Below are 17,816 nucleotides of genomic sequence, written 5' to 3' on the forward strand. Positions count from 1 at the left end.
GTGCCCACCGTTGAATGCGCACTGAGGCGTTGGCGTTTATTGCCTTGCTCTCGGATAGTAGGGATGTGAGGGGCTTGTGGTCAGTTTCTAATGCGAACTTGGCCCCGAAAAGGTATTGGTGCATCTTTTTGATACCGTACACGCACGCGAGCGCCTCCTTCTCTACCATTCCGTACCCGTGCTCCGCCCGCGATAGTGACCTGGAGGCATAAGCTATGGGTTGTAATTTGCCCGCACTATTGACATGTTGCAAAACGCACCCGCCCCCATACGCTGACGCATCGTATGTGAGAACTAGCTTTTTACCTGGATCAAAGAAAGTCAAAACACTGTTGGAACACAGAAGGTTGCGTGCCTTATTGAAGGCGCGTTCCTGGGCGTCCACCCAAAACCAATCGAACCCCTTCCTGAGTAGCATGTGGAGAGGCTCCAGCAGCGTGCTTAAGTTCTGCATAAAGTTCCCAAAGTAATTGAGTAGCCCGAGAAAGGCGCACAGTTCTGAGACATTCCGGGGCCTGGGTGCCAGGCGAATTGCTTCTGTTTTGGACTCTGTTGGGCGGATTCCATCAGCGGCAATCCTTCTGCCCAAAAATTCAACCTCGGGTGCGAGAAACAGGCACTTGGATTTCTTGACTCGTAGGCCTACCCAATCCAACCGCTTTAGTACTTCTTCCAAATTACGGAGATGGGAGTCGGTGTCCCTGCCCGTGATAAGTATGACGTCTTGAAATACAACCGTCCCCGGGATGGACTTGAGCAGACTCTCCATGTTGCGCTGGAATATGGCAGCTGCCGACCTGATGCCGAATGGGCATCGATTGTACATGAAAAGGCCTCGATGTGTGTTGATGGATTCCTCGGTCAATTCTTGCGTTATATAAACAGATGTGAGGTCTAATTTTGAGAAAAGTTTACCTCCAGCCAATGTGGCAAATAAGTCCTCCGCTCTGGGCAGCGGGTACTGGTCCTGTAGGGAGACTCTGTTTATGGTAGATTTGTAGTCCCCACAGATTCGTACGGATCCATCAGGCTTCATGACTGGGACGATGGGACTTGCCCAGTCGCTAAATTCCACAGGTGATATAATGCCTTCCCGCAGAAGCCTCTCTAGTTCATGCTCAATCTTTACCCTCATCACATAGGGTACAGCTCTGGCCTTGTGATGGACCGGCCTAGCATCCTGTGCGATGTAGATTTTGACTTTGGCCCCTTTGAAAGTGCCCACACCTGGCTGAAAGAGATGTTCAAATCGCTTTATAACTGTTGAGCAGGAGGTCCATTCCTCTAATGACATGGCATGGACATCATCCCATTTCCAGTTTAGTTTTGCCAGCCAGCTTCTCCCCAGCAGTGCTGGGGGGTCTCTGGGGACAATCCACAGGGGAAGTCGGTTCACTGTCCCTTTGTGTGTGACAGAGAGCATGGCGCTGCCGAGGATTGGTACGATTTCTTTGGTATAGGTCCTTAGTGTGGTGCCGACCCTTGTGAGTTTTGGTCTGTCTCTTTTATGCGGCCATAGTTGTTCAAATTGTTGAGCGCCCATGAGAGATTGACTCGCTCCCATATCCAGCTCCATGTTGACAGATATCCCGTTGAGTAGGACCCTCATCATTATAGGAGGCGTCCTGTTGTAGGAGCAGCGGCCATTGATCATGTTGACCCGCTGTACATCGGTGTCCCAGGTACTGTCCCCACCATCTTCTGGTCCGCTTTCCGACCCATCCGATTCGTATACCAGCCGAGCTGCCGTTTTTTTGCACATGCGGGCCAAATGCCCTGTATATTCACAATTTCTGCAAACAGCCTGCTGAAATCGACATCCCCTTGCCGAGTGCCCACCCCCACACCTCCAGCACAGACCTGTTCCATTGTTTAAAGTGTTCCCAAAGAATGAGCTGCGTCTGGCTGATCTCTCTTGAGCTTCTCTCAGTTTGTAGTTGATTGCTCGCATTGTGGGTTGATGAGGTGTGAACGGCCGTTCCTGTGGCCCTTGATGGCTTCTGCCTGCTGTCGAGAGCCTGTTCTCCCGGTTTTGTCTGTGTGTGGTGGTAGCAGCTTGTTTAGTGCTGTGAAATTCTTGTTCCATTATTTCGTTAGTTGTCGTACCTGCATTGTAAATCAACCTCGTTTCTTCTTCCCCTACCAAGAATGTCTGTGCAACCAGTGCTGCTGCCTCTAAGGTCAGGTTCTTGGTCTCTATGAGCTTTTGGAATATGCCTCCGTGCCTATTCCTTCAATGAAAAAGTCTCTCAGCATTTCTCTCCTCAGTTCATTGGAGAACTCACATAAACTAGCCAACCTCCGAAGTTCCTCCACGAAGTCGGGTATGCTCTGGCCCACACAGCGTCTGTGGTTGTAGAACCTGTGTCTGGCCATGTGTAGGCTGCTCGCTGGCTTCAGGTGGTCTCTTACCAGTGTGCTCAATTCTTCAAACGACTTGCTTGCTGGTTTCTCGGGTGCCCACAGATCCTTCATTAAAGCGTATGTTTTCGAGCCACAGCTGGTCAAGAGATGGGCTCTTCTCTTGTCTGCCTTATTGTCGCCTATGGTTACAAAGCTTTGCTGGGGCCTTTCTATAAGGTGATCCCAATTGTCTCCCGCATTGTACTTTTCATCTGATCCGTTGTTCGCTATTCTGTGGATTCTGTAATCCCGTAACTCGTCGCCACTGTAAAGTCCTGTCCCCTCAGTACAGATTCACACGAGGCATGTAGTGAAGTCAAGGTCACTCTGGACCTGCACCTTTATTTCACAGCTCTGGAATGCTGCACTTGCCTGAGACCTGTCCTTATATACCTGTCTCTTGCAAGTGCACGCCTGGTGGTAAGGTATGCTGGTGGTTACAGGTCACATCTTATTACCAGGTGTGCACTTGTATCTCCCCAATACTCCCCGGTGTCTTCCCCAATACTTCCCCGTGTCGCTCCCCAATACTCCCTGGTGTCGCTCCCCAATACTCCCCGGTGTCTCTCCCCAATACTCCCCGGTGTATCTCCCCAATACTCCCCGGTGTCTCTCCCCAATACTCCCCGGTGTCACTCCCCAATACTTCCCGGTGTCTCTCCCCAATACTCTCCGGTGCCTCTCCCCAAAACTTCCCGGTGTCTCTCCCCAATACTTCCCGGTGTCTCTCCCCAATACTCCCCGGTGTCTCTCCCCAATACTTCCCGGTGTATCTCCCCAATACTCCCCGGTGCCCTCCCCAATACTCCCCGGTGTATCTCATAGAAACATAGAAACATAGAAACATAGAAAATAGGTGCAGGAGTAGGCCATTCGGCCCTTGTAGCCTGCACCGCCATGCAATGAGTTCATGGCTGAACATTCAACTTCAGTACCCCATTCCTGCTTTCTCACCATACCCCTTGATCCCCCTAGCAGTAAGGACTTCATCTAACTCCTTTTTGAATATATTTAGTGAATTGGCCTCAACAACTTTCTGTGGTAGAGAATTCCACAGGTTCACCACTCTCTGGGTGAAGAAGTTCCTCCGCATCTCGGTCCTAAATGGCTTACCCCTTATCCTTAGACTGTGACCCCTGGTTCTGGACTTCCCCAACATTGGGAACATTCTTCCTGCATCTAACCTGTCTAACCCCGTCAGAATTTTATATGTTTCTATGAGGTCCCCTCTCATTCTTCTGAACTCCAGTGAATACAAGCCCAGTTGATCCAGTCTTTCTTGATAGGTCAGTCCCGCCATCCCGGGAATCAGTCTGGTGAACCTTCGCTGCACTCCCTCAATAGCAAGAATGTCCTTCCTCAGGTTAGGAGACCAAAACTGTACACAATACTCCAGGTGTGGCCTCACCAATGCCCTGTACAACTGTAGCAACACCTCCCTGCCCCTGTACTCAAATCCCCTTGCTATGAAGGCCAACATGCCATTTGCTTTCTTAACCGCCTGCTGCACCTGCATGCCAACCTTCAATGACTGATGTACCATGACACCCAGGTCTCTTTGCACCTCCCCTTTTCCTAATCTGTCACCATTCAGATAATAGTCTGTCTCTCTGTTTTTACCACCAAAGTGGATAACCTCACATTTATCCACATTATACTTCATCTGCCATGCATTTGCCCACTCACCTAACCTATCCAAGTCGCTCTGCAGCCTCACAGCATCCTCCTCGCAGCTCACACTGCCACCCAACTTAGTGTCATCCGCAAATTTGGAGATACTACATTTAATCCCCTCATCTAAATCATTAATGTACAGTGTAAACAGCTGGGGCCCCAGCACAGAACCTTGCGGTACCCCACTAGTCACTGCCTGCCATTCTGAAAAGTACCCATTTACTCCTACTCTTTGCTTCCTGTCTGACAACCAGTTCTCAATCCATGTCAGTACACTACCCCCAATCCCATGTGCTCTAACTTTGCACATCAATCTCTTGTGTGGGACCTTGTCGAACGCCTTCTGAAAGTCCAAATATACCACATCAACTGGTTCTCCCTTATCCACTCTACTGGAAACATCCTCAAAAAATTCCAGAAGATTTGTCAAGCATGATTTCCCTTTCACAAATCCATGCTGACTTGGACCTATCATGTCACCTCTTTCCAAATGCACTGCTATGACATCCTTAATAATTGATTCCATCATTTTACCCACTACCGATGTCAGGCTGACCGGTCTATAATTCCCTGTTTTCTCTCTCCCTCCCCGGTGTCACTCCCCAATACTCCCCGGTGTCACTCCCCAATACTCCCAGGTGTCACTCCCCAATACTCCCCGGTGTCCCTCCCCAATACTCCCCGGTGTCACTCCCCAATACTCACCGGTGTCTCTCCCCAATACTCCCCGGTGTCACTCCCCAATACTCCCCAGCATCTTCCCCAATACTCCCCGGTGTCTCTCCCCAATACTCCCCGGTGTCACTCCCCAATACTCCCCAGTGTCTCTCCCCAATACTCCCCAGTGTCACTCCCCAATACTCCCCGGTGTATCTCCCCAATACTCCCCGGTGTCACTCCCCAATACTCCCCGGTGTATCTCCCCAATACTCCCCGGTGTATCTCCCCAATACTCCCCGGTGTATCTCCCCAATACTCCCCGGTGTCTCTCCCCAATACTCCCCGGTGTCACTCCCCAATACTCCCCGGTGTATCTCCCCAATACTCACCGGTGTATCTCCCCAATACTCCCCGGTGTCTCTCCCCAATACTCCCCGGTGTATCTCCCCAATACTCCCCGGTGTCACTCCCCAATACTCCCCGGTGTATCTCCCCAATACTCCCCGGTGTATCTCCCCAATACTCCCAGGTGTCACTCCCCAATACTCCCCGGTGTCCCTCCCCAATACTCCCCGGTGTCACTCCCCAATACTCACCGGTGTATCTCCCCAATACTCCCCGGTGTCTCTCCCCAATACTCCCCGGTGTCCCTCTCCAATACTCCCCGGTGTCCCTCCCCAATACTCCCCGGTGTCACTCCCCAATACTCACCGGTGTATCTCCCCAATACTTCCCAGTGTCCCTCTCCAATACTCCCCGGTGTCCCGGCCAATGTCACTATATTTAAGGCACGATATGAATGAAAGTTGTTGTTATTCTTCACTTGTTCACCTCGACCAACATCACCAGATCCCCAGATTAGCCACACGTTAATCTGATTGTTCTCGGTGAATCGACCCTGAGAGCAGTGACGTCCCGCTTCGGTGTGAAGAGCTCTGGGATGTTGCTGGGGGTCGAGGTGCTACATCAGTGCAAGTTTTCCTTTCCCTTTTCAACACTAAAAGCATGAACTGTCAAATAGCTCAGTGCCAGCCCGCTCACTTCCTAACGTGTCGCGCTCATTTCCTGCGCGTGTCGCGCTCACTTCCTAACGTGTTGTGCTCACTTCCTGCGCGTGTCGCGCTCACTTCCTGCGCATGTCGCGCTCACTGCCTGTATGTATCGCGCGTACTTCTTGCGCGTGTCGCGTTCACTTCCTGCGCATGTCGTGCTCACTTCCTAACGTGTTGTGCTCACTTCCTGCGCGTGTCGCGCTCACTTCCTGCGCATGTCGTGCTCACTTCCTAACGTGTTGTGCTCACTTCCTGCGCGTGTCGCGCTCACTTCCTGCGCATGTCGTGCTCACTTCCTAACGTGTTGTGCTCACTTCCTGCGCGTGTCGCGCTCACTTCCTACGCATGTCGCGCTCACTGCCCGTATGTGTCGCGCTCACTTCCTGCGCATGTCGCGCTCACTTCCTAATTTGTCGCGCTCATTTCCGGCGCATGTTGCACTCACTTCCTAACGTGTCACGCTCATTTCCTGCGCATGTCACGCTCAATTCCTAACGTGTCGCGCTCACTTCCTGCACGTATCGCGCTCACTTCCTGCGCGTGTCGCGCTCAATTCCTGCAAGTGTCGCGCTCACTTTTTGCGCATGTCGCGCTCACTTCCTAATGTGTCGCGCGCACTTCCTGCGCATGTCGTGCTCACTTCCTAATGTGTCACGCTCATTTCCTGCACGTGTCGCGCTCATTTCCTGTGCATGTCGCGCTCACTTCCTAACGCGTCGCCGCTCACTTCCTAACGTGTCGCGCTCATTTCCTGTGCGTGTCGCGCTCACTTCCTGCGCTTGTCGCGCTCACTTCCTAATGTGTCGCGTTCATTTCCTGTGAGTGGCGCGCTCACTTCCTAACGTGTCACGCTCACTTCCTGTACGTGTCGTGCTCACTTCCTGCATGACATGGCCCCCCCATTGTTACAAGGCATCGAATCCTCCGACTCCCCGCGAGTGTCACCACAGGAGGTTTGCGAGGAGCCGCTCTATAAACGCCGTCTCTCCATGCCCCGTGGTATAACTTTGAGATGCAAAGCGTCGCAAGGGTGAAGAGCTGTGTCTCCGTGTCCGTGTTTACCGCGAGGGGGCTTCGTGGGCTCTTGGCTTAAGAAATCACAGCAACAGAATGCTCTTAAGAACCAGTTGGTTTATTAGCAAAAGGTTTAACAGTGACACTACACAATCAAGCATTCTTGTTGAAGGGGCCACTGGGACTACTGCTTCTCCTCTGGAGTTTGACTGAGGCTGTCAAGCTTGGGGTGCGTTTCGACCCACCGGTGACAATCTTACCTCTGTTTGTTTTCTCTCCCCTCTCCCTCCTTCGAGCTCCCACAGGCCAAGACGTGGTCAAACCCGTCAGACTGAGCGCTCTTTCCATCTCCAAGCTCACTGGCTACTCGGTCCGAGTGTCCTGGACAACGCAGATTGTCTTTGAGTCCTTCCTGATACAGTACGGAGTCCAGGGCTCCGGGATCGTGCGGAGCGTCACCACGGCCACCGACCAGCGGTCCTACCTCATCACGGGGTTGCGGCCTGGCACCAGATACACCATCTACGTCTACGGCCTTTTCCGGGGTCAACGCTCAATGCCATCGATTGTCGCAATAACCACGAGAGGTACCGTTTCCATCCAGCCCAAACACCGTGGCATTTCCCAGGGGATTGCCGCTGCTGTCCGATTGGCTCCAGTCGCGCGAAAAATATTTTCCTCATTTCTTGGCCAATCTCTTCCCGCGGGAAAATATTTTCAGCGGCCAATTTCTTCCGATGGGCTTAAAGGCTGTCATTATTTGCTCTCTTTCCCCCCGCCCCTCGCCCCCCCGCTTCTATCCATGGTGTAATGTATTTGCTTCATGGCTTCTTTGCTGAAGAAATCATAGCAACACACATTGCTATTAAGAACTACGTGTTTTTTTAGCACAAGGTTTAACAGTCGCACGACACATTACAGGTTCACAACCACCTGCCTCATCGTGGATTTCCCGAACCCAACTGGCTGGGGTTTTATTGAGTCTTGTGAACATCACGTGACTGGCTAAGCCACGCCCCCTCAAGAGCTCCACAACTATTTGAGGGGAAACTTTAAATCAAGTACCTGGAACAGCTCCGCAATTATTTTTGTGAACCTATAAATCAAGTGCCCCCTTGTTAAAGGGGACACTAAAACCGGCAAATTAAACAAATTAAACTTTAAACTTTAAACGATCAAATTAAAATTTGGTTGCCGGGGGTGATGATGCGCTCCAGTCCCTCCGGTGCCCACCTCTCGCGGAAGGCCGCGAGCGTACCGGTGGACACCGCGTGCTCCATCTCCAGGGACACCCTGGCCCGGATGTACGCGCGGAAAGGAGGCAGGCAGTCGGGCTGAATGACCCCCTCGACCGCCCACTGCCTGGACCGGCTGATGGCACCCTTGGCCAGGCCCAGGAGCAGTCCTACGAGGAGGCCTTCCGACCTGCCCGATCCCCTCCGCACAGGGTGCCCAAAGATCAGGAGTGTGGGACTGAAGTGCAGCCAGAATTTGAGGGGCAGCCCCTTCAAATTCAACAGCCCGACACACCCGTGAGCATCCTCACCGGTGCATGCAGTACAGGTGACTGTGATAACGCTGGTGACTGCGGACTGGTGCTGCGATGCTCAAGGCTGTAGTTGGGAGAAGTGGGGTGGTGTTGGTCAGCGAGCCGGGCAGTCACATACTCGGACACACCAGCACAGGGTTCCATGTGCCACCGTCTGCTTAGTCACTTCAGGCCAGCACTGGGTTCTTTCGAGCCTGGTCCGATCTCTTCCTGCGGGGATGTGTGGGCTGTTGTATATATTTCTATCTCACACGCCCGCCCTCGGGGCTGTGTATAAATATCCTCCCTTGTGTTTCACACGTGCGAATCGCTTGCCTGCTGACATTTTTTTGGCCGATTGTCTCTGTTGCCTTTCGCGGTCTCGCTTTCAAACCCAGCAGTCAAACATCATAGTCGGCCACCGTTTCCCCTCTGACCTGTTGCGCCTGGAAGGATGGCCGACGGACCCCGTTGGCTCACGGATGCGATGATGTGTTGGCGGCTTCAGCTCTCGCTCTCCGCCTGCACCAGGCCAGCCGAGCACTGTGGCAGAGGAGTCTCCTTCTCCTCCTTTCTATCAATGGCTTTATCTTCCAGCAACCCCACTCGAGGAAGGGGTGTCACAGCCTTGGAGAGGCTGCAGAGGGGATTGACCAGAATGGCACCAGGGATGCAGGACTTCAGTTCTGTGGGGAGACTGGGAAAGCTAAGGTCATTCTCATAACATAAGAACATAAGAAATAGGAGCAGGAGTAGGCCATTCGGCCCCTCGAGCCTGCTCCGCCATTTAATACGATCATGGCTGATCTGATCATGGACTCAGCTCCACTTCCCTGCCCGCTCTCCATAACCCCTTATTCCCTTATCGGTTAAGAAACTGTCTATCTCTGTCTTAAATTTATTCAATGTCCCAGCTTCCACAGCTCTCTGAGGCAGCGAATTCCACAGATTTACAACCCTCTGAGAGAAGAAATTTCTCCTCATCTCAGTTTTAAATGGGCGGCCCCTTATTCTAAGATTATACCCCCTAGTTCTAGTCTCCCCTGTCAGTGGAAACATCCTCTCTGCATCCACCTTGTCAAGCCCCCTCATAATCTTATACATTTCGATAAGATCACCTCTCATTCTTCTGAATTCCAATGAGTAGAGGCCCAACCTCCTCAACCTCTCCTCATAAGTCAACCCCCTCATCCCCGGAATCAACTGAGTGAACCTTCTCTGAACTGCCTCCAAAGCAGAGATGGTTCAGAGGAGATTTGATAGAGGTGTTTAAAATCATTAATGCTTTGATAGAGTAAATAAGGAGAAACTGTCTCCAGTGGCAGAAGGGTTGGTAACCAGGGGACACAGATTTAAGGTGATTGAAAGAACCAGAGGCGCTATGAGGATATTTTTTACACAGTGAGTTATGGTGATGTGGAACGCACTGCCTGAAAGGGCGGGGGAAGCAGATTCAACAGTAACTTGCAAATGGGAATTGGATAAATACGTGAAGGGAAAAAATTCAGGGCCGTGCGGGAAAAGCAGGGACTGGGATTAATTGGATAGCTCTACCAAAGAGCTGGCTCAGTCACGATGGGCCGAATAGCCTCCGTCTGTGCTGTATCATCCTATGATCACACGGTCTTCCTACTAACAGAGGACACGGAGTCTTGGGTTTGTCAGGGTGGCTTTCAGCGTTGGGTGGTTTTAATTCCACATCAGTTCTGAGGGTTTCCCTCTCCTGTGATGTGGGTGGTCCCAACACAACTAACTGGTTCCGTGTGAAGGAGGGCAGATTCACATCGTGAGACAGTGAGGGCACGGGGAAAGAGCAGGGGCGGGGGGAGTGGGAATAATTGGACTAACAAACGCTGGACTCGGAGCTCCGTCACGGCAAGCGAGTCCCGGGGGTGGGTGGGGGGGCAGAGAAAACATTACAAGCACACCCGTCCCTCCCCCAGGCACCGTCTGCCCCACCTGTGACAGAGACTGTCGGCCCCACATTGGTCTCATCAGTCACCTGACAACTCGTGTGAGCCTAATGTGCCAGGCATGTTTCTGGGCCCTCAGAGGGATGTGTCCCAGGGGCTCCAAGCCAGCGGGGTTCAGACACCAGATATTCTGCTGCTGCGAACTGCAGGGCCCTTTGTTATCCCAGTGAGTGCCGTTTGCTTTTCTGTTCCAACGTGATAACGGCAACAGCAGGCGGCCTTCAGGTCTTGCCATTTTCTTTCAACCTTCTCGGTTTTTAAAAACGAATTCCCGGGATGTGGGCGTCGCTGGCAAGGCCGGCATTTATTGCCCTTCCCCCTAGTTACCACCTTCTTATTCTTTGTAGCGGTTTGTTCCAACTGAGTGGCTTGCTGGGCCACTTTGCAAGGCATTTGAGAAGCAATCAACCACTATGGGGTGTGGAACTGGAGTCACCTATAGGTCCAGACTGGGTAAGAACGTAAGAAATAGGAGCAGGAGTCGGCCATTTGGCCCCTCGAGCCTGCTCCGCCATTTAATAAGATCCTGGCTGATCTGATCATGGGCTCAGCTCCACTTCCCCGCCCGCTCCCCTTAACCTTTACTCCATTATCGCTCAAAAATCTATCTCCGCCTTAAATATATTCAATGACCCAGCCTCCACAGCTCTCTGGGGCAGAAAATTCCACAGATTCACAACCCTCTGAGAGAAGAAATTCCTCCTCATCTCAGTTTTAAATGGGCGGCCCCTGATTCTGAGACTATGCCCCCTAGTTCTAGATTCCCTCACGTGGGTAAACATCCTCTCTGCATCCACCTTGTCGAGCCCCTTCACTATCCAATACACCTCAATAAGATCACCTCTCATTCTTCTGAAGTCCACTGAGTATAGGCCCCACCTGCTGAAGCTTTCATAAGGACAGCAGGTTTCCTTCCCTAAGGAGACCTGAGTGAACCCGAAGGGTTTTTTTTAACACCAATCCAACAGCTTCATGGTCGCTTTTACTGAGACCAGATTTTTATTGACAGATTTTTTTTTTGGAAACTGAATTCAAATTCCCAAACTGCCGTACCGTGATCAGAACTCGCGTTCTCTCGATTACGTGTCTGGTAATGTCACTCACCTTTCACACCGAGAGCTACAATACATGCTCCTGCTTCTAGTCCTCTCGATTCTGGGGCTGGTGTTGTTTCGCTGACTGAAGCTTAAAATTCCAGGAGCATCAGCTCTCCAAACACCTTCCATTTCTGGAGTTCACCGCCCAACCTGTCTCTGCGTTTACTGGACGATATTTGACCCAAATACCCTCCCACCTGGCTATATAATACTACAGGACAGCAGCGGGGTTCAGGGGGTTAACTCACAGGGAGAGCTGGCATAAACTCAGCCTGTATTTGCTTGAGTTTAGAGGAGATCCAATTGAGGAGGTCAGAAGGATAAAAGGATTCGATAAGGTAACATAAAAACATAGAAAATAGGTGCAGGAGTAGGCCATTCAGCCCTTCATAAGAACATAACATAAGAACATAAGAATTAGGAACAGGAGTAGGCCATCTAGCCCCTCGAGCCTGCTCCGCCATTCAACAAGATCATGGCTGATCTGGCCGTGGACTCAGCTCCACTTACCCGCCCGCTCCCCGTAACCCTTAATTCCCTTATTGGTTAAAAATCTATCTATCTGTGACTTGAATACATTCAATGAGCCAGCCTCAACTGCTTCCTCGGGCAGAGAATTCCACAGATTCACAACCCTCTGGGAGAAGAAATTCCTTCGAGCCTGCACCACCATTCAATAAGATCATGGCTGATCATTCACCTCAGTACCCTTTTCCTGCTTTCTCTCCATACCCCCTGATCCCTTTAGCTGTATTGTAATGTATTTGCTTTGTGAGTTCTTTGCTTCAGAATTCACAGCGACACATTGCTATGAAGAACGCGTTGGTTTATTAACAAAGGTTTAACAATCACACTACACATTACAGTTCATCCACTAGGCTCACAACTGCATACCTCATCGTGTACCCACTAAACCCAACTGGCTGGGGTTTTATTGAGTCTTGTGAACATCACATGACTGGCTAAGCCACTCACAATGCAACAGCTCCACAACTATATTAAGTAGAGCTTTAAATCAAGTTGCTCCTTATTAAAGAGGCACGAGAACCCACAAATTAAACAAATTAAACTTTTTGAACATTAAACGGTCAAATTAAAATTTGGTTGCCGGGGGTGATGATGCACTCCAGTCCCTCTGGCGCCCACCTCTCGCGGAAGGCCGTGAGCGTACCGGTGGACACCCTCTCGACCACCCGCTGCCTGGACCGGTTAAAGGCCCTCTTGACCAGGGCAACAGCTCTACTAACCTGTGAGCATACTCACAGGCGCGTATATTACAGAGACGGAGGAACCGTTTCCTCTGATAGGGGGGTAATCACGAACAAGGGGACATAAACCTGAAGGCCGTTCTGGAGGGAAAGCAGGAAGCAATTTTTACACACGAAGGGTAGTGGAAATCTGGAACTCTCTTCCCCAGTAAAAGGCTGTGGATTCTGGGGGACAATTGGCACTTTCAGGACTGATTTTTGTTGGGAACGGGCAGCACGGGATACGGAGCAAAGAGGGGGGGGGGGGGGGGTGAGTGGTGTTGAGGTGTAGGTCAGCCGGTGAGCTGGTTGAATGGCAGAGCAGGCCCGAGGGGCTGAATGGTCATCGCCCCTTTGTTCTTCTTCGCTGGCTGCCTTACTTTGTGCACTCTTGCTTTAAGTAGACGGGAGTCATTGACCAATACCGACACCAGCTCCCATTTCGGACCGCCGTTACTCTTCGATTTCTCCCTCACATCCCACTGTGCCCCTCGTCAGAACTGAAGTCGGGTTTATCTGAGTTTCCTCCACCGGTTTGATTGTTGGGAAATGCCGACAGTGAGATGACAGGATTGAGATCGCTTGGGGAGGGGGGGCGGTCAAGCGAGCTATAAGTAGACTCGGTAACGGTGCAAAGCCTGCTCCGTGGGCCTCGGTATTATCCTCCCCGCCCCCAGTAAGTTGTTACTTTTCTTTCCTGCCTATTTGTAGCCTCCACAGTTAAAGCCGCTGTGAAGCCAGGTAAAGTTGGCGAGCTGTCTGTCTCTCACATCACGCCTCAATCCTTCAAACTCTCCTGGACAGCGGGCCGAGGCTTTGATTCCTTTCTGATACAGTACAGCGCTCCGGGAGGCCAAGGCCAGCGCGAACTGACCGTGCCCGGCGATCGACGGGCCTCCCTCATCAAAGGCCTGAGGCCTAGTACCGTCTACACCATCCGCATCTATGGGGTCAGTGGCGGCCAGCTCACAGAGTCGCTGACCAGCGTAGTGACCACCGCAGGTATTTTACTGACATTAATCTCAGTGGCGTGCTTATGTTTGCTGTTTTCTCTTTACTCTTGTTCTTCAACACGGTGGCCTGTAACCCTATAGACATCCATTAACCCTACAGACACGGATTGAACATTAAGCTCACTAGGCTAGAGTTCCTTCCACCAATCACAGCTCCCGGTGGTTCTTGCGGCCTGTGGCAGAACACCTCGCCCACCCTTGCTTTCAGTTCCAGGTTCGATGATGTCAATACCTTTCAGTCATCGGATTTAGAAACATTGTTTGTATCCTGTGGGCTGCCGTTCTTTGCAATGCCTGGATATTTAGCCGAGTTTGGCGCGGGGCTAGGACACCTCTTTTAGTAACGTTACAGCGATGTTCTGAGCTCACTCCTCCCCACTCCCCCTCTCCCCCTCCCCCTCACCCCTCCACATTCACCCCCCTCCCCCTCACCCCTCACCTCTCCCTTCCCCACTTCCCCTCTCCCCCTCCCCCTCACCCCTCACCCCTCTCCCCTCCACACTCACCCGCTCCCCCTCCCTCTCACCTCTCCCCCCTCTCCCCTCCCCCCTCACCCTCACCCCTCCCCCCTCCCCTCCACACTCACCCGCTCCCCCTCCCCCTCACCCCTCCCCACTCTCCCCCCTTCCCCTCCCCCCTCCCCACCCTCCCCTCCTCACTCTGCGCGCTCCCCACTCTCTCCCCTCCTCACTCTCTCCCCTCCTCACTCTCCACTCTCCCCCCCCCCCACTCTCTCCCCTCCTCACTCTCTCCCCTCCTCACTCTCCACTCTCCCCCCCCCACTCTTTCCCCTCCTCACTCTCTCCCCTCCTCACTCTCCACTCTCCCCCCTCCCCACTCTCCCCCTCCCCCCCTCCCCACTCTCCCCCCTCCCCACTCCCCACTCCCCACTCTCCCCCCTCCCCACTCTCCCCCTCACCCCTCCCCACTCTCCCCCTCACCCCTCCCCACTCTCCCCCTCCGCACTCTCCCCCCTCCCCACTCTCCCCCCTCCGCACTCTCCCTCCTCCCCTCCCCCCCTCCCCTCCGCCCTCTCCCCCTCCGCCCACTCCCCCCTCTGCACTCTCCCCCCTGCGCACTCTCCCCCTCCCCACTCTCACCGCTCCCCACTCTCCCCCTCCCCACTCTCCCCTCCGCACTCTCCCCCCTCCGCACTCTCCCCCCTCCGCACTCTCCCCCCTCCGTACTCTCTCCCCTTTGCACTCTCCCCCCTCCGCACTCTCCCCCTCCCCACTCTCCCCCCTCCCCACTCTCCCTCTCCCCTCTCCCCCCTCCGCACTCTCACCCCTCCCCACTCTCCCCCCTCCCCTCTCTCCCCCCTCCCCACTCCCCCCTCCCCACTCTCCCCCTCCGCACTCTCCCCCTCCGCACTCTCCCTCTCCCCACTCCCCCCTCCCCACTCTCCCCCCTCCCCACTCTCCCTCTCCCCTCTCCCCCCTCCCCACTCCCCAGTCTCCCCCTCCCCACTCTTCCCCTCCCAACTCTCCCCCTCCCCACTCTTCCCCTCTCAACTCTCCCCCTCCCTACTCTTCCCCCTCTCCCCTCTCCCCCCTCCGCATCTCCCCCCTCCGCACTCTCCCCCTCCCCACTCCCCCCTTCGCACTCTCCACCCTCCGCACTCTCCCCCTCCCCACTCTCCCTCTCCCCACTCCCCCCTCCCCACTCTTCCTCTCCCCACTCCCCTCTTCCCCCTCCCCACTCTCCCTCTCCCCACTCCCCCCTCCCCACTCTTCCTCTCCCCTCTCCCCCCTCCCCACTCTCCCTCTCCCCTCTGCCCCTCCCCTCCCCACTCTCCCCCCTCCCCACTTACCCTCCCCCCTTTCCCTCCCCCCTTCTTCCAGTGCCCATCCTCCTCCCCCACTCACTACCCCATTTCCTGATTATAATCGCTCCACCATCGGTGGCCGTGCCTTCAGCTGCCTGGGCCCCAAGCTCTGGAACTCCCTCCCTAAACCTCTTCACCTCTCCACCTCACTTTCCTCCTTCAACCCGCTCCTTAAAACCTCCCTCTGTGACCGAGCTTTTGGTCACCTGCCGTAATTTCTTCCTATGTGGCTCGGTGTCAAATTTTGTTCGATAGTGCTCCCGTGACGAGCCTTGGGACGTTTCGCTCCATTAAAGGCGCTATATAAATGCACTTTGTTGTTGTTGTAGCTTCCACAGGAACCATTGTCGCGGAACTGGGCGCACTTGCAGCCTCCGCTGTGACGCCTCACTCAGTCCGGCTGGCCTGGGTGTCGGAGAGGGACTATGACTCCTACGTTGTACAGTACAGAGCCCAGGGCTCGGAGGAGGTGCAGAAACTCGCCGTGACGGGCGACAGGCGATCTCACACCGTCGCAGGCCTCAGGCCCACTACCAAGTACACCTTCTACCTCTACGGGGTGTCCAGCGGCCGGCACACCACCCCGCTGTCCGCTGCAGCGACCACCACAGGTACAGCGGCTGGGACACACCGTCGCCATGGAAATACTTCCCCCCCCCGCCCTTCCTCAACGGAGGGAGGCGAATATTTCCTTTGCAAAGAGAGCCCGTGCGGCGAGATCTGTTCGGTGGTTCGGTTGGCCGCCTCGGGGACAGTGGGCCACAGGCTCCAGGCCCGCTGGGCTTTGGGTCCCAAGGGCAACAGTAAAGCCCCTCTTCAAGGCAACGCCAACCTCCGTAAACCTTCCACGGGGTATCTGTTCCCTGTATGACAGATAACTTGCCCCCCTCTCTCGCGGGGTGTTTGTTTATAGGATATCTCTCGCTCTCTTATGTATTTGTATCCTGTTTATAAATATATATTATCAACATCAACCAGGGAATGATTCCTTCCCATTCCCTTTCATCGCTATCATTCCCATTCCTGGTCATCGCTATCATTCCCATTCCTGATCCATTCTTCAATTCCCATTCCTGGTCATATCTACCATTCCCATTCCTGGTCCATTCTTCAATTCCCATTCCTGGTCATATCTACCATTCCCATTCCTGGTCCATTCTTCAATTCCCATTCCTGGTCATATCTACCATTCCCATTCCTGGTCCATTCTTCAATTCCCATTCCTGGTCATATCTACCATTCCCATTCCTGGTCCATTCTTCAATTCCCATTCCTGGTCATATCTATCACTCCCATTCCTGGTCCATTCTTCAATTCCCATTCCTGGTCATATCTACCATTCCCATTCCTGGTCTATTCTTCAATTCCCATTCCTGGTCATATCTACCATTCCCATTCCTGATCCATTCTTCAATTCCCATTCCTGGTCATATCTACCATTCCCATTCCTGGTCTATTCTTCAATTCCCATTCCTGGTCATATCTACCATTCCCATTCCTGATCCATTCTTCAATTCCCATTCCTGGTCATATCTACCATTCCCATTCCTGGTCTATTCTTCAATTCCCATTCCTGGTCATATCTATCATTCCCATTCCTGGTCCATTCTTCAATTCCCATTCCTGGTCATATCTACCATTCCCATTCCTGATCCATTCTTCAATTCCCATTCCTGGTCATATCGACCATTCCCATTCCTGGTCTATTCTTCAATTCCCATTCCTGGTCATATCTACCATTCCCATTCCTGGTCTATTCTTCAATTCCCATTCCTGGTCATATCTACCATTCCCATTCCTGGTCCATTCTTCAATTCCCATTCCTTGTCATCTCTTCAACCCCAGTTCCCAGTCTCTTTCTATTCTGGGATAATCTGGGGCATCCTGTTAACTTCTCATTTCTCCCGCCAATAGGCGACTGACACTCTTTGTACCCCATGATGCCTACCGAACATTTAATCCCCTCTCTCTCTCTCTCTCTCTCTCCCCTCGAATGAAGTAGAATGGCTCCCAGTGGTGTTCTGCCTGCATTCCGCTCTCCACGGGCCCCATTGATATACCACGGTTGCCCCCGGGACTTTTAATCAATGTTCCTTTCAAATGCTTGCAACAAAGGATCTGCCCCATTGCAGTCCGTTTTCAGAAAGCCTTGTTGCTTCGTCACGTTTTGATCTGCCTGCCATGTTGTTGAGCGACCTGGCTGCAGGCTAGAGCTGCACTAGCCAGTACCTGGTGGTTGGGAGTCCTGCAGCATGCTCTGGACTCTTGCCCTGCTGCCCCATTACCTACCCCGTGTCTCCGCTCAGTTTCCAACTCCCCTCCTGGACCTA

At 53.1% G+C, this 17,816-nt stretch overlaps 1 protein-coding gene across 1 annotated transcript in view; it reads left to right on the plus strand.

Moving 5' to 3' along the window:
* LOC139230643 (tenascin-X-like) overlaps positions 1 to 17,816 on the plus strand; it is a 293,996-nt gene that overhangs the window by 217,863 nt on the left and 58,317 nt on the right. The window contains exons 40-42 of the mRNA XM_070862456.1: positions 7,100 to 7,390; positions 13,360 to 13,650; positions 15,816 to 16,097. Of these exons, the coding sequence (XP_070718557.1) occupies positions 7,100 to 7,390; positions 13,360 to 13,650; positions 15,816 to 16,097 (864 nt within the window). The remainder of the gene's footprint in view (positions 1 to 7,099; positions 7,391 to 13,359; positions 13,651 to 15,815; positions 16,098 to 17,816) is intronic.

Source organism: Pristiophorus japonicus, chromosome 19 (assembly GCF_044704955.1).
Source record: "Pristiophorus japonicus isolate sPriJap1 chromosome 19, sPriJap1.hap1, whole genome shotgun sequence".
Taxonomy (NCBI): domain Eukaryota; kingdom Metazoa; phylum Chordata; class Chondrichthyes; family Pristiophoridae; genus Pristiophorus; species Pristiophorus japonicus.